This window comes from Bombina bombina, chromosome 11 (assembly GCF_027579735.1).
Source record: "Bombina bombina isolate aBomBom1 chromosome 11, aBomBom1.pri, whole genome shotgun sequence".
Lineage (NCBI taxonomy): Eukaryota > Metazoa > Chordata > Amphibia > Anura > Bombinatoridae > Bombina > Bombina bombina.
This window is the reverse complement of record NC_069509.1, coordinates 162644759-162659163: the sequence shown is the minus strand read 5'-3', so window position 1 is coordinate 162659163 and position 14405 is coordinate 162644759. Positions and strand designations below refer to the sequence as shown.

The following is a 14405-nucleotide window of genomic DNA, read 5'->3' as shown; positions in this document are numbered from 1 at the left end:
GTGCAATACACGGATTTTGTGATGTGTGTATGTATATAAATGTGTGTGTAAAAAAAATAATACAAAAAAATATATATATCCCAAGAGATGCACTCCCCGTGATGCAAAATAATTTATTTAAAGTGAGTTAACGTTTTTGGGGAGTGACCCCGTCTTCAGACTCCTCTTTCCAGTTCCTGCACAGGGCTTTCACGATATCTGGGACATTATATATAAATACAATTACATTTTAAAGTTTTGTTCTTCTTCAGATTGCATGCTCTGTCTATGAAAGTTTTGCATTTCATTTCCCTTTAAACTGTTTACAAGTATTATAGTATCTTATGGCATGAGTGATAAAGAATCACTTATTACTTCAGTGTGTGCATGACACTTAAATATGTATAATTTGCAGTGAGGAAATGGTTGGTATCTAATAGTCATATCTTCTAGTGTTCCCCTAAATGTGATTCATGTTATTAAAAGGATACTGAACCCAAATTCTTTCTTTAGTGAGTAGAGCATCAATTTTAAGCAACTTTCTAATTTACTTCTTATATCAATTTTTCTTCATTCTCTTGCTATCTTTATTTGAAAAAGAAAGTCCAGAACCCTGGGCAGCACTTGTTTATTGGTGGATTTATCCACCAATCAGCAAGGACAACCCAGGTTGTTCATAAAAAATGAACCGGCATCTAAACTTACATTCTTGCTTTTCAAATAAAAATACCAAGAGAATGAAGAACATTTGATAATAGGAGTAAATTAGAAAATTGCTTAAAATTGCATGCTCTATCTGTATGTTGGGTTCAGTGCCCCTTTAAAGTAAAGAACACAATACTTAACTTTCCCCTTTGTAGGATCTTGGCCATGTAGCCTCAGGAGAATCAGTTGATGAAGATATCCCTCCTCCATCTGTCTCATTACCAAAACTGGCCGCTCTCCTCAGAGTTTTTAGTACTGTGGTTCGAAGTATTGGAGAGCGATTCAGCCCAATTAGAGGACCTCCCATCACCGAAGCGTATGTTACAGATGTAAGTAGCTAACTGATGGTTGTTTTGGGGAGCTAAATAAAGTAAAGCCAGTTAAAAACATTTGTTTGTTTTTGTGTCTTACATTCCGTTTTATTTTGGTTATACAGCGCGTGTTAATGCATAAAGATGTTTGTCGGAAGGTGAAATAGTTTAGGAAAAAAATACATAGAATTCCATCATACTTGTTCCAAATGCAAAAAAAACATATCACAAAACATTGTAACACAAAATTTTACTTTCATGATTTTGATATTTTAAACAACTTTCCAACTTTCTTCTATTGTCTAAATTGCTTTGTTTTCTTGGTATCATTTGTTGAAAAGCATACCTCACCTGTGTTCAGCTTGCTCCTATTAGCGCATTGTTCTCTTTCAACAAAGAATGCCAAGTGAGTGAAGCGAATTTGATAATAGAAGTAAACTGTAAAGTTGTTTAAAATTGTATGTTCTATCTAAATCATGAAAGAAAAATTGTTTTATGTCCCTTTAAATTGCTTAATTGCTGTCCTTAAACGCTTTAGTTATAAAAAAAAACCTGTATTTTGTGTTTCATGTCCCTTTAACAGTCAATCCGATGAAAGGGGTAGACATGTGAGTCACAACAATTATAGCCATACACCATAAGATAAAACTGATATTTAAATGTATTTTAGGTATACAGAATAAGACGAAAAATACTAACTGATGAAGAACAGGGGAACTTTGAGCACTCTACATCTGTGGTATAGCTAACTTTAGAGTTATGGATACCATGTACTATCACAAATAATGTCTGAAAGCAATTTTCACAAAGTGAAGCCCCACTCCTGAATTTACAGAACATGCTCTGCAGTCACATTCACATTTACGCATGTGCCACATTATACTACCCACCCTCTTAATAGGAACATAAAAGTGTAAAAAGAAAATTCTCAAATGTATTTAACCCTTTCATGCTGGAGTGCAAGTGCTTCGATCGAAACACAGTTCTGAAATAAACACTTGCTGTAAAAATGAAATCACACAATCGCCAATGTGATCACGTGATTACAAGGCCGGGACCAGATCATGGGGCACTGCCTACTCTGCTAGACAAATCTGTCTAGACCATGTGGGGGACGATGTTTTGGAAGAGTGGGGTCAAGTTTTTTGTTACTTTTGTAGTTGGAGTTAGCAGTTGTGCAGAACCACAGCAAATTATGTTTCTGCTACATATTAGTAGTGACATGGTATAAAAATCTTAGTGTTTAGAAATATTTAGCATAGTTCACAAACTTTTGTGTGAAAGTAAAATTGTAGTCCATTTAAATGCACGCTGATGCCAGCACATAAAGCAGTACACGTTAAAAATTATCCCTGAAACTAATGGCTTTTACTTGCAGCATTTTTATTTAAAGTACATTGCAAAAAGTTCTATAAATTGAAACTAAATTTTTTGCTAGAATGACCCATTAAAGGACCATTAAATTCAATAAAATTGAGTACATAATAAACATAATAAAAGTAAATTTCTTTCTAATGACACAGTGAGTCCACGGATCATCATCAATTACTGTTGAGAATATCACTCCTGGCCATCAGGAGGAGACAAAGAGCACCACAGCAAAGCTGTTAAGTATCACTTCCCTACCCACAATCCCCCAGTCATTCTCTTTGGAAAAAGAAAATTTAAGGAAACAGTAAGGTTTCTGATCAAATTGATGCTATCCAGGGTGTCCCTTCCCATAAACCTGAGGAAGAAGACATGTCGGTAGCGTCTGAGGAAGAAATCGCACTCTAACAGTGTAAGTCCTTCTGATGCTGAAGTGGTATCCTTCAGATTTAAGCTAGAACACATTCGCCTATTACTTTAGGAGGTTTTGGCTACTTTGGACGACTCCGACACAACTATCGTAGTCAACCCTATAAAGTCTAGTAAATTGAACAAATACTTTGATGTTCCCTCCGCGGTGGAGGTTTTTCCAGTTCCTGACCGTGCTACGGAGATTATTGCTCGAGAATGGGAAAGACCTGGTATTCCTTTTTTTTTTCCATCTCCTATTTTTAACATGGTTTCCTATAGCGGATTCCATTAAGGAGTCGTGGCAGACGGTTCCTAAGGTAGAAGAGCGATCTCCACTCTTGCTAAGAGGACTACTATTCCCATAAAAGATAGTTGTTCTTTTTAGGATCCAATGGATACAAAATTGGAGGCTTTACTAAATAAAGATGTATGTCCACCAGGGTCTACAATGGCAACCTGGGTGTGTATCGCCACTGTTACCAGCGCTGCGGCTTACTGGTTTGATGCATTGCCTGAATCTCTTCAGACGGATACTCCTCTTGAGGAGATCCAGGACAGGATTAAGGCTCTTAAAGGGACACTGAACCCAAAATTTTTCTTTTGTAATTCAGAAAGAGCATGCAATTTTAAGCAACTTTCTAATTTGTTCCTATTATCAATTTTTCTTCCTTCTCTTGCTATCTTTATTTGAAAAAGAAGGCATCTAAGCTTTTTTGGGTTCAGTACTCTGGACAGCACTTTTTTATTGGTGGATGAATTTTTCCACCAATCAACAAGGACAACCCAGGTTGATCACCAAAAATGGGCCGGCATCTAAACTTACATTCTTGCATTTCAAATAAAGATACCAAGAGAATGAAGAAAATTTGATAATAGGAGTAAATTAGAAAGTTGCTTAAAATGTTATGCTCAATCTGAATCACGAAAGAAAAAATTTGGGTACAGTGTCCCTTTAAGTTAGCCATTTCCTTCTTTACAGATGCTTCCTTACAAGTTATCAAACTGGGAGCCAAAATGTCTGGCTTTGCTGTCCTAGCCCACAGAGCCTTGTGGTTGAAGTCCTGGTCTGCGATTGTTTCATCTAAATCTAAGCTCATGGCTATTCCTTACAAGGGTAAGACCTTGTTTGGACCTGGTTTGGTGAAAATTATCTCAGATATTACTGGAGGGAAGGGTTCTTTTCTTCCTCAAGATAAAAAGAATAAGCAGAAACGACGTCAGAGTAACTTTCGTTCCTTTTGTAAAATTAAAGGCAAATCTTCCTCCCCTTCCTCCAAGCAAGATCAAGCCAAGACTTTTTGGAAGCTCAACCAGTCCTGGAATAAGGGAAAACAATCTAAAAAGTCTTCAGCTGATTCCAAGTCAGCATGAAGGGTTGGCCTTCGATCCGGGAGTAGATCTTGTAGGGGGCATACTCTCTTTTTTTCCCCCCAGGCTTAAATAAGAGATGTACCGGATCCCTGGGCGGTGGACATTGTCTCCCAGGGATTCAAAATAGACTTCAAATCTTTTCCTCCCAGAGGCAGGTTTCTCCTCTCCAGATTATCTGTAGACCAGATAAACAGAGGTGTTCTTACATAGTGTCAAGGACCTTGCCGCCCTGGGGGTAATGGTTCCAGTTCCCTTTCAGGAAAGGGGTCTGGGATTTTACTCAAATCTGTTCTTAGTTCCCAAAAAGGAGGGAACTTTTAGACCAATCCTAGATTTAAAATGTTTAAACAAGTTTCTCAGAGTTCCATCCTTCAAGATGGAGACTATTTGCTCCATTCTTCCCTTGGTACAAGAGGGGGTCAGTTCATGACAACCATAGACCTAAAGGAGGCATACCTTCATGTTCCCATTCACAGGGACCATCAAGTTTCTGAGATTCGTCTTCTTGGACAATTATTTCCAGTTGGTGTCCCTTCCATTCGGCCTTGCCACAGCTCCCAGAATTTTTTCAAAGGGTCTGGGGGCTCTTTTAGCTGTGCTTCAATCTTGGGGCATTGCAGTGGCACCTTATCTGGATGACATTCTGGTTCAGGCGCCATCTTTTCAACAAGCAGAATCTCATACGGAGATCTTGTCTTGTCTTCGATCTCACGGATGGAAGGTGAATCGGGGAAAAAAGTTCTCTGGTTCCAGCTACAAGGGTCGTATTTTTGGGGACCATAATAGACTCCCTGTTAATGAAGATTTTTCTGACGGAGGTCAGAGAAAGAGAAAGATTTACAACTCTTGCTTCCGCAGACCCTCCTGGGTGATTGTGACCACGGATGTCAGCCTTCTAGGTTGGGGAACAGTATGGGGCTCGTTGAAGGCTCAGGGCTTATGGACCCGGGAGGAGTCTGTTCTGCCCATAAACTTCTTGGAGCTGAGAGCAATCTTTAATGCTCTTCTGGCCTGGCCTGGCCTCAGTTAGCCTCAGCCCAGTTTATCAGATTCCAGTTGGACAACATAACCTCGGTGGCCTACATCAACCACCAGGGGGTAACTTGGAGTTCCTTGGCCATGACAGAGGTGGCCCGAATTATTCAGTGTGCGGAGACCCACAACTGCTGTCATTTTGCGATCCACATCCCAGGAGTGGACAATTGGGAAGCGGATTTTCTAAGCAGACAGACTTTTCATCCCGGGGAGTGGAAACTTCATCCAGATGTGTTTTCCAGCTTGACCCTCAAATGGGGGCAGCCGGAGTTGGATCTCATGGCTTCTCGTCAGAATGCCAAACTTCCGAGATACGGCTCAAGGTCAAGGAATTGAACGCTTAGTTTTGTCTAAGCAAGGGTTCTCGGAATCGGTCATTGAGACCTTGATTCAGGCTCGTAAGCCTGTGACTAGAAGGATTTTCCATAAGATATGGCGTAAATATATGTACTGGTGTGAATCCAAAGGTTTTTAGTGAAAAAGTCAGGATTCTTAGGATTTTGTCCTTTCTCCAGGAGGGTCTGGAAAAAGGATTGTTAGCGAGTACCTTGAAGGGTTAAATATCTGCCTTGTCTATTTTATTGCATAAGCGTCTACCAGATGTACAATTCTTTTGTCAGGCCTTGGTCAGAATCAGGCCTGTATTTAAACCTGTTACTCCTCCCTGGAGTCTTAACCTTGTTCTTAAAGTCATTCAGCAGGCTCCGTTTGAGCCTATGCATTCCTTGGATATTAAGATGTTATCTTGGAAGGTTTTGTTTCTTGTTGCCATTTCTTCTGCTGCACAACCTAGATGTTATGCGTGCGTTGAAATTCTACTTACAGGCGACTAAGAATTTTCGCCAGTCTCCTGCTTTGTTTGTCTGTTTCTCTGGGAAACGCAAGGGTCCGAAAGCTACGGCTATTTCTCTTTCACTCTGGTTAAAGAGTATAATTAGTTTGGCCTATACTGCTGGTCAGTAACCTCCTGAGAAAATTACAGCTCATTCCACAAGGGCTCTCTCTTCTTTCTGGGCTTTCAAAAATGAAGCTTCTGTGGAGCAGATCTGCAAGGCTGAGCCTTGGTCATCTTTGCATACTTTTTTCCAAATTCTATAAATTTGATACTTCTGCCTCGGCCAAGGCTTTCTTTGGGAGAAAGGTTCTTCAAGCAGTGGTGCCTTCTGTTTAGGTTACCTGTCTTGTCTTGATACTTCTGCCTCGGCCAAGGCTTCCTTTGGGAGAAAGGTTCTTCAAGCAGTGGTGCCTTCTGTTTAGGTTACCTGTATTGTCTTGATACTTCTGCCTCGGCCAAGGCTTCCTTTGGGAGAAAGGTTCTTCAAGCAGTGGTGCCTTCTGTTTAGGTTACCTGTCTTGTCTTGATACTTCTGCCTCGGCCAAGGCTTCCTTTGGGAGAAAGGTTCTTCAAGCAGTGGTGCCTTCTGTTTAGGTTACCTGTATTGTCTTGATACTTCTGCCTCGGCCAAGGCTTCCTTTGGGAGAAAGGTTCTTCAAGCAGTGGTGCCTTCTGTTTAGGTTACCTGTATTGTCCCTCCCTAATCATCTGTGTCCTCTAGCTTGGGTATTGATTCCCAACAGTAATTGATGATGATCCGTGGACTCACCGTGTAATTAGAAAGAAAACTAAAAATTTATGCTTACCTGGTAAATTTCTTTCTTTCTTGAGACGGTGAGTCCACGGCCTGCCCTGTTTTTCAGACCGTTTTTGTTATATAAACCTCAGGCACCTCTGCACCTTGTGTTGCTTCCTTTCTCTCCTATCCCTTTGGTCGAATGACTGGGGGATTGTGGGTAGGGAAGTGATACTTAGCAGGTTTGCTATGGTGCTCTTTGCCTCCTCCTGCTGGCCAGGAGTGATATTCCCAACAGTTATTGATGATGATCCGTGGACTCACCGTGTCAAGAAAGAAATACATTTATCAGGTAAGCATAAATTTTAGTTTTTTTGAAAAATTATTAAATTTAAAATTTACCAGGTTCCTGTATCATGTGACAGCCGTTGGCCAATCACAGACTCATATGTATACACTTTGAACTCTTGCACATGCTCAGTAGTAGCTGGTGCCTTAGTGTTCATATAAAAAGTCTGTGCACAATTTCATAATGAAAGTAAATTAGAAAGTCTCTTAAAACTATATGCTGTATCTGAATCATGAAAGTTTAATTTTGTCTTTAGTGTCCCTTTAAGTATTTTCAAAGAAACCATTAAATGCTGGTCACCCTTTTCACATTGTTTTTTTTTTTTTGATATTCAGATTCTCTATCGTGTAATGAGATGTGTGACAGCTGCCAACCAGGTGTTCTCTTCTGAAGCTGTGCTCACAGCTGCCAATGAATGCGTTGGTGTCCTGCTTGCTAGCTTGGATCCTAGCATGGCTATTCACTGTGACATGGTAATCACATATGGGCTAGATCAGCTAGAGAACTGCCAGACGTCTGGTACGGATTATATCATCTCAGTGCTGCATTTACTCACCCTAGTAAGTTATCCAACATTAACCACTTTTTAATAGTGAAGTGTTGTGTATAAGCCTAAAGCTATATTGATTTTATTATATACTAAAGGCAAACTGAGAAATCAGACTTGTCAAATTTCCACCAAAAGAAAGGGAATTCAGCACCCTTGGAATTTAGTATCAAAAGTTTATTAACTCCTAAGGTAAAAAGTGCACATAGAAAATAAAACTTTTCTCAATACAGCCTGCAACCTGTCTGAAACATTTAAATTAGGCCTAAAAATTCACTGTACTGTTCCTTTAAGGAAATCCTAAAAGAAAGCATCCTCGAAAATATTGCAGCTTAGTGACCACAGCAGAAAACAAGTGCTTGCTGCATGAACTTTTTGTGCTGTGGTCACCAAGCTGCAATATTTTCGAGAACGCTTGCCTTTAGGATTTCCTTAAACGAACAGTACAGTGAATTTTTAGTTAGAGGACACTAATTTAAAGAACACTAATGGTCAATGTTTTAAAGTATTACCACTATATTTTGAACTAATATGTTTCTTAACTCCAGTCATTGGGATACCCCTAGCTTTCAAGGCCTCTCTGCCTCAGCTCATGGGGGTCATCAGTCCTTCAGCCACAGCTTCACCTGTGCTAAAAAAATATCTGTCACAGAAATGAACATCAAGCAAGTCCCATAATGCTGAGAGTGAAGTAATCGTATTTTAGCTTTTATTTTCTCCATGTCTTGATATGCTTTAAAGAATAAACATCATTTATATTTTTAGAGCAACAGATTCTTAATCTCAAAACATTAAATAGGTTTTCCCTTTTGTGATCCAGTTGACTGGCAACACTTTTATAAGCAATATGTTGATCAGTTATTTGAACACTTCTTGCTTTTCCAGATTGTCGAACAAATTAATACAAAATTACCAGCAACTTTTGTGGAGAAGTTATTTGTACCTGTATCTAAGCTGCTGGCCCTAAGGTACCATAAAGAGAAGGAGGTAAGGTGCTGTCTAATTTTTATTTATACTGTATTATTTATTTTAATATATGTGTATATGTGTGTATATATATGTATATGTGTGTATATATATATATATGTATATGTGTGTGTATATATATATATGTGTGTGTTATATATGTGTATGTATGTGTGTGTGTGTGTGTGTATATGTGTATATATATATATATATATATATATATCTATATATGTTTGACTGTGTATTGATGAGTTTCAGCTTTCAGATGTTCTAACGTTATTGCATAAGGGTTTTCTAATGATTAATTAGCCGTTTTAAATGATAAACTTGGATTACCAAACACAACATGCCATTGGAACCCAGGAGAGATAATTGCAGAGAATGGGCCTCTGTACGCCTATATAGATATTCCATTAAAAGTCAGACCTTTCCAGCTATACAATAGTCATTTACAACATTATCAATGTCTACACCGTGTTTCTGAGCAATTAGGTTATTCTGTTGGAGAAAAACATTTGCTTTTCTTTAGAAAACAAGGAAATGTCTGTGACCCCAAACTTTTGAAAGCTAGTGTATATATTTGTGTGAGGGGTGGAAAAATATCAGTATGGGCTTACTAATCTAGAGAGAAAAAGTTATAGAAAAAAAAGCCCAATATTTTTACTAGTCCATTGTAATTTCTTACTCGCCGTGGGCTTAGATAGCATAATTTATTCTATAATTTTTTGTTTAAAGGTTCATGATACCCAAATGTTGAAACACTTGAAAGTGATGCAGCATAGCTGTAAAAAGCTGACTAGAAAATATCACCTGAACATCTCTATGTAAAAAAGAAATAAATATATTTTACCTCAAAAATTCATCAGTAGCCACATCCCATTGTAAAGGACTTCTTAGCAGCAAATCAGTATGTCTGTCCCGGGACAGCCGAAGGAGCGAGCTTTCGTGCACGCTCATCTTATTTCCCTATTCTGTTTCTGAAATTTACTATAAAATATCATGAGATCACAGTAAAAGAGTTCATGACCTGTTCATTTCTTCATATTATTATTATTTTTTTTTTTTTTTTACTTGCAGCTGAGCAACAGCTGAGTATATAACTTTTTACACAGAACTTACTCTGCTGAGCTGAGGAAATTGTGAGGTAAAATATCTTCCTTTTTTACATAGAGATGCTCAGATGATATTTTCCTTTCAGCTTTTTACAGTTATACTGCATCGGTTTCCAGTGATTTAGCATATGAGTATTATGTGGTTTTATTGAGGTTGGGCAATTGTTAATAACAGACATACAAGAATATACACAGTTGTGGATGACAGAGAAAATAGACATAACTTGTATATTCGGGCACAATGACAACCAATTTTGAAATAAGCAAAGATAAGGGAAGGGGGGGATGTACATCTTTAACATTAGACATATATTATGTGCATATATGATGACCTTGATATTTATATTCTACAGATAGATAATGACTAGAACATACCTTTATCCTCAAGAGCAATACGTCAACTAAAAAACAATAATGTGATTCATTTCAGCTTCGCATTGAGTAAATGTAGGTGGTTGTTGCTGCTTCCAGAGTCTGGGGACTAAACGCTTGGCACAAGTTATCATTAATTGTAGCAGTTTTTTGCGATATGCACAGCCCATATTCGGGATATGGTTAAGTAGTATAACAGTGGCTGTAAGGGAAAAATATATCATTTTATTTTATTCAAAGCAGACTTATTATCAATATTCTCATTCCTAGGTTGTGGGCGCGGCTCATGCTGTGTATCAAGCAGTACTGACACTCAAGAACATTCCTGTACTGGAGACGGCATACAAGTTAATTTTAGGAGAAATGACCTGTGCTTTAAACAATCTTTTGAATTATCTGCAGCTGCCCGAAACTTGCTCTGAAATCCAGCATGAAGCTTTCAAGAATCTCACATTCAGTGTGGACAACGCCAAATTTGTCATCACATTTGATCTCAGTGTCTTGACAACAATTGGAAATGCAAAGAATTCATTGATTGGTGTAAGTCCTTTCTACATTAGTCATTGTTGCCTTTACTGACAGTTTCTGTAGATGAGAAGCGCTTGGAATTTATACTCCAAGTTCTTTTCAAGGACATTTTTTTTATATTTACTGTGATATATTAATTTCATACTTGTCCAAATTATTTTAATGTTTTCCCTTTTCAATCCTAAGCTTTTATTCAGAGAGTAAAAACATTTGGATCTATGACTAAGATTTTACATGTCCTTTTAAGTGTTTGAAGCTTTAAAGTGAATGTCAAGTTACTAATAGTGCCCCACGGCATTGGGTAGACTTTTAAAAAATTAACAAGGGTTTAATTCATGAAATCTTTTATATGTGTATATATTTTGCAGAATTTTTAACTATTTACCACTGCGACGATAATCGCAGCTCTCCCGCTCGCCATATTGTCAAATTGACAGATGATGATTTGTAAAATAACTAATCTTTGGATTAGGATTGGTTCTTATAAGAATCGTCATCTGTCAATCAATTTGACAAAATGGAGAATGGGAGAGCTGCGCTTATCGTTGCAGCGGTAAATAGGTAAAAATTCTGCAAAATATATACATATAAAAGATTTCATGAATTAAACCCTTGTTAATTTTTTAAAAGTCTATCCAATGCCTTGGGGCACTATTAGTAACTTGACATTCACTTTAAAGGGACAGTGTACTCCAATTTTGATATAACTGCATGTAATAGACACTACTATAAAGAATATGTACAGATACCGATCTAAGAATCCAGTATAAAACTTTTTAAAAACTTACTTAGGAGCTCCCAGTTTAACACTGTTGATGAGGTTAGGCTGGGACACCCAGTTAAAGGGGCTGGAAAAGCAAGAAGAGCAGATACTCCCAAATCCTTCCTCGCATATGAAAAGACGGATAACATAAACAGGCGCCAGCAGGAGTCTGTAAACGCGTGTATATATCTGACACTGTGGGGCTTGGTTAGGAGTCTGAAAATCAGCACAATGTTATTAAAAAAAAATAAGCAAAACTTTACATTTTTTTAAAAAAAACACCCCAGATGGGCTATATAAATGGATAATCTACAAAACATGTATGCAAAGATAAATCTAGTGTACTATGTCCCTTTAAGAACTTCAGGATTCAGTTTTTAAGAGATTGCAAATATCTAATCTTAGCAAAAGTAGATCCACGCCTATAAAACACATTTTGTTAGTCATATTTTTATATTATGTTGGCCAATGAGCCAGTTAAGAGTGACATAAGCAAATAGCTGCTAATCGCCTGCCATTTACTGCTCGGGAGCTGCAAGACTTTAGCCACATGTTTGACCTTTTTGCTGAGGTTTAATGAAAAAAAAGACATGGCCTCACAAATTAGAATGTCAGTTTTGCATTCGAATATTCCTTTTAAAGGGACATGAAACCCAATTTTCTTTCTTTAATGATTCAGAGCATGTGATTTTAAACAACTTTCCAGGTTACTTCTATACTTGTTTTGTTCTCTTGGTATCTTTGTTGAATAGGATACCTAGGTAGGCTCATGAGTTGCTGATTGGTGGGTGCACATATATGCCTCATGTTATTGGCTCCCAGTAGTGCATAGCTGCTCCTTCCACAAAGAATACCATGTGACTTAAGCAAATTAGATTATAGAAGTAATTTGTCAAATTGTTTAAAACTGTATAATCTAAATCTAAATTATGTAAGAAAACTTTTGGTTCCATGTCCCTTTTAATGAAGATGCTTGCTAGCACAGGAATGGTTTATAGATCAGTAAATAACATAACCTTATGCTATTCTTTGTAGATAGTCACTTCAGCCTCCATCCTTCAACAGGGTCCTTAAAATGGAGAAGTCAGGAGATCTGTAATGCAGGAAGCCTTGTCTCACCACGTACCTTAGGGACGTGAAATCCAATATTTTCATTTTAGGCAGAGCATACAATTTTAAAATTTGCTTCTATTATCGCATTTGATTAGTTCTCACACTTCATGAAAGAACATCTGGTAGGTAGTAGCGTGCACGTGACCGGAGCAATACATGGCAGCAAACACTGCTGCCTTCTAGTGCTCTTGCAAATGTATAACATAGTTTTCTTGCAAGCCTGCCCTCATATAGTGATTCATACATGTGCACTCTCATGAGCCTGTCTACCTGCTTTCCAACAAAGGATGCAAAAAGAACAGTCATTTTGAAAATAGAAATAAATCTGAACATTTTTAATAAATTTCAGTCAACCCGAACCATGAAAGAAAAATGTTGGGGTTTTGTCACTTTAAATGTTATTATTGTAAGGATAAATGTTAGTGGTTTATTAACACTTTGGAGGATATGGATTGTGAGTGTAAATGAGGAATAATTTTACAAAGATAATTACAGAGAACCATTTAATGAATTCAAAATTCTCTAGCCTAGGATTTCTATAAATGCAAAATTAGGTTATAGCCTATCACACAAAACAAGAGCAGATCTTAACAATCGCTTAAAGGGATAGTCCAGGTTAAAATTTGTATAAGGGATAGTCCAGGTTAAAATTTGTATGTATTATTTCTTTTCTAAGACACGATGAGTCCACGGATCATCTATATAAGGGATAGTCCAGGTTAAAATTTGTATGTATTATTTCTTTTCTAAGACACGATGAGTCCACGGATCATCTTAATTACTAATGGGATATTCACCTCCTGGTCAGCAGGAGGAGGCAAAGAGCACCACAGCAGAGCTGTTACATAGCTCCTCCCTTCCCTCCCACTCCAGTCCTTCTCTTTGCCTACGTTAGTGATAGTGTTAGGAAGAGGTAAAGTGAGGTGTTAGTATAGATTCTCCAATTCAGTGGCCAACATAAATCATCAAGGAGGAACGAGGAGTTCCTTGGCGATGACAGAGGTAGCCAAGATAATCCGGTGGGCAGAGGCCCATTCTTGCCATCTGTCAGCGATCCACATCCCAGGGGTGGACAACTGGGAGGCGGACTTTCTGAGCAGGCAAACTTTTCATCCGGGAGAGTGGGAACTCCATCCGGAAGTGTTCTCCAACCTGATTCTCAAATGGGGTCGGCCGGAGTTAGATCTCATGGCATCTTGTCAGAATGCCAAGCTCCCGAGATACGGGTCGAGGTCTGGGGATCCCCAGGCGGAACTGATAGATGCTCTGGCAGTTCCTTGGTCCTTCAGCCTAGCATACCTATTTCCACCGTTTGCACTTCTTCCTCTGGTCATTGCTCAAATCAAACAGGAGAAGGCATCAGTGATCCTCATTGCCCCTGCTTGGCCTCGCAGGATTTGGTATGCAGATCTAGTGGACATGTCATCCATGCCACCTTGGAGACTTTCGTTGAGGAAGGACCTTCTCATTCAAGGGCCCTTCCTTCACCCAAATCTAGTTTCTCTGAAGCTGACTGCTTGGTGATTGAACGCTTAATCCTATCCAAGTGGGGGTTTTCTGATTCGGTCAGAGACCTTGATTCAGGCGCATAAGCCTGTAACTAGAAAGATTTACTATAAGATATTGCGTAAATATCTCTATTGGTGTGAATCCAAGGGCTACTCATGGAGTAGAGTTAGGATTCCCAGAATTTTGTCTTTTCTCCAAGAAGGTTTGGAGAAGGGTTTATCGACAAGTTCCCTAAAGGGTCAGATCTCTACTTATCTATTTTGTTACACAAATGTCTGGCAGATGTCCCAGATGTACAATCTTTTTGTCAGGCCTTGGTTAGGATCAGGCCTGTGTTCAAACCAGTTACTCCTCCATGGAGTCTGAATTTAGTTCTTAAAGTTCTTCAAGGGGCT

General features: G+C 38.5%; 1 protein-coding gene across 2 annotated transcripts in view; it reads left to right on the top strand.

Moving 5' to 3' along the window:
• The window catches only part of SMG1 (SMG1 nonsense mediated mRNA decay associated PI3K related kinase), a 348909-nt gene that overhangs the window by 52474 nt on the left and 282030 nt on the right, over nucleotides 1-14405 (top strand). For both annotated transcript variants that reach the window (XM_053695253.1, XM_053695252.1), the window contains exons 10-13: nucleotides 840-1013; nucleotides 7436-7660; nucleotides 8533-8634; nucleotides 10368-10637. In XM_053695253.1, the coding sequence (XP_053551228.1) occupies nucleotides 840-1013; nucleotides 7436-7660; nucleotides 8533-8634; nucleotides 10368-10637 (771 nt within the window). The remainder of the gene's footprint in view (nucleotides 1-839; nucleotides 1014-7435; nucleotides 7661-8532; nucleotides 8635-10367; nucleotides 10638-14405) is intronic.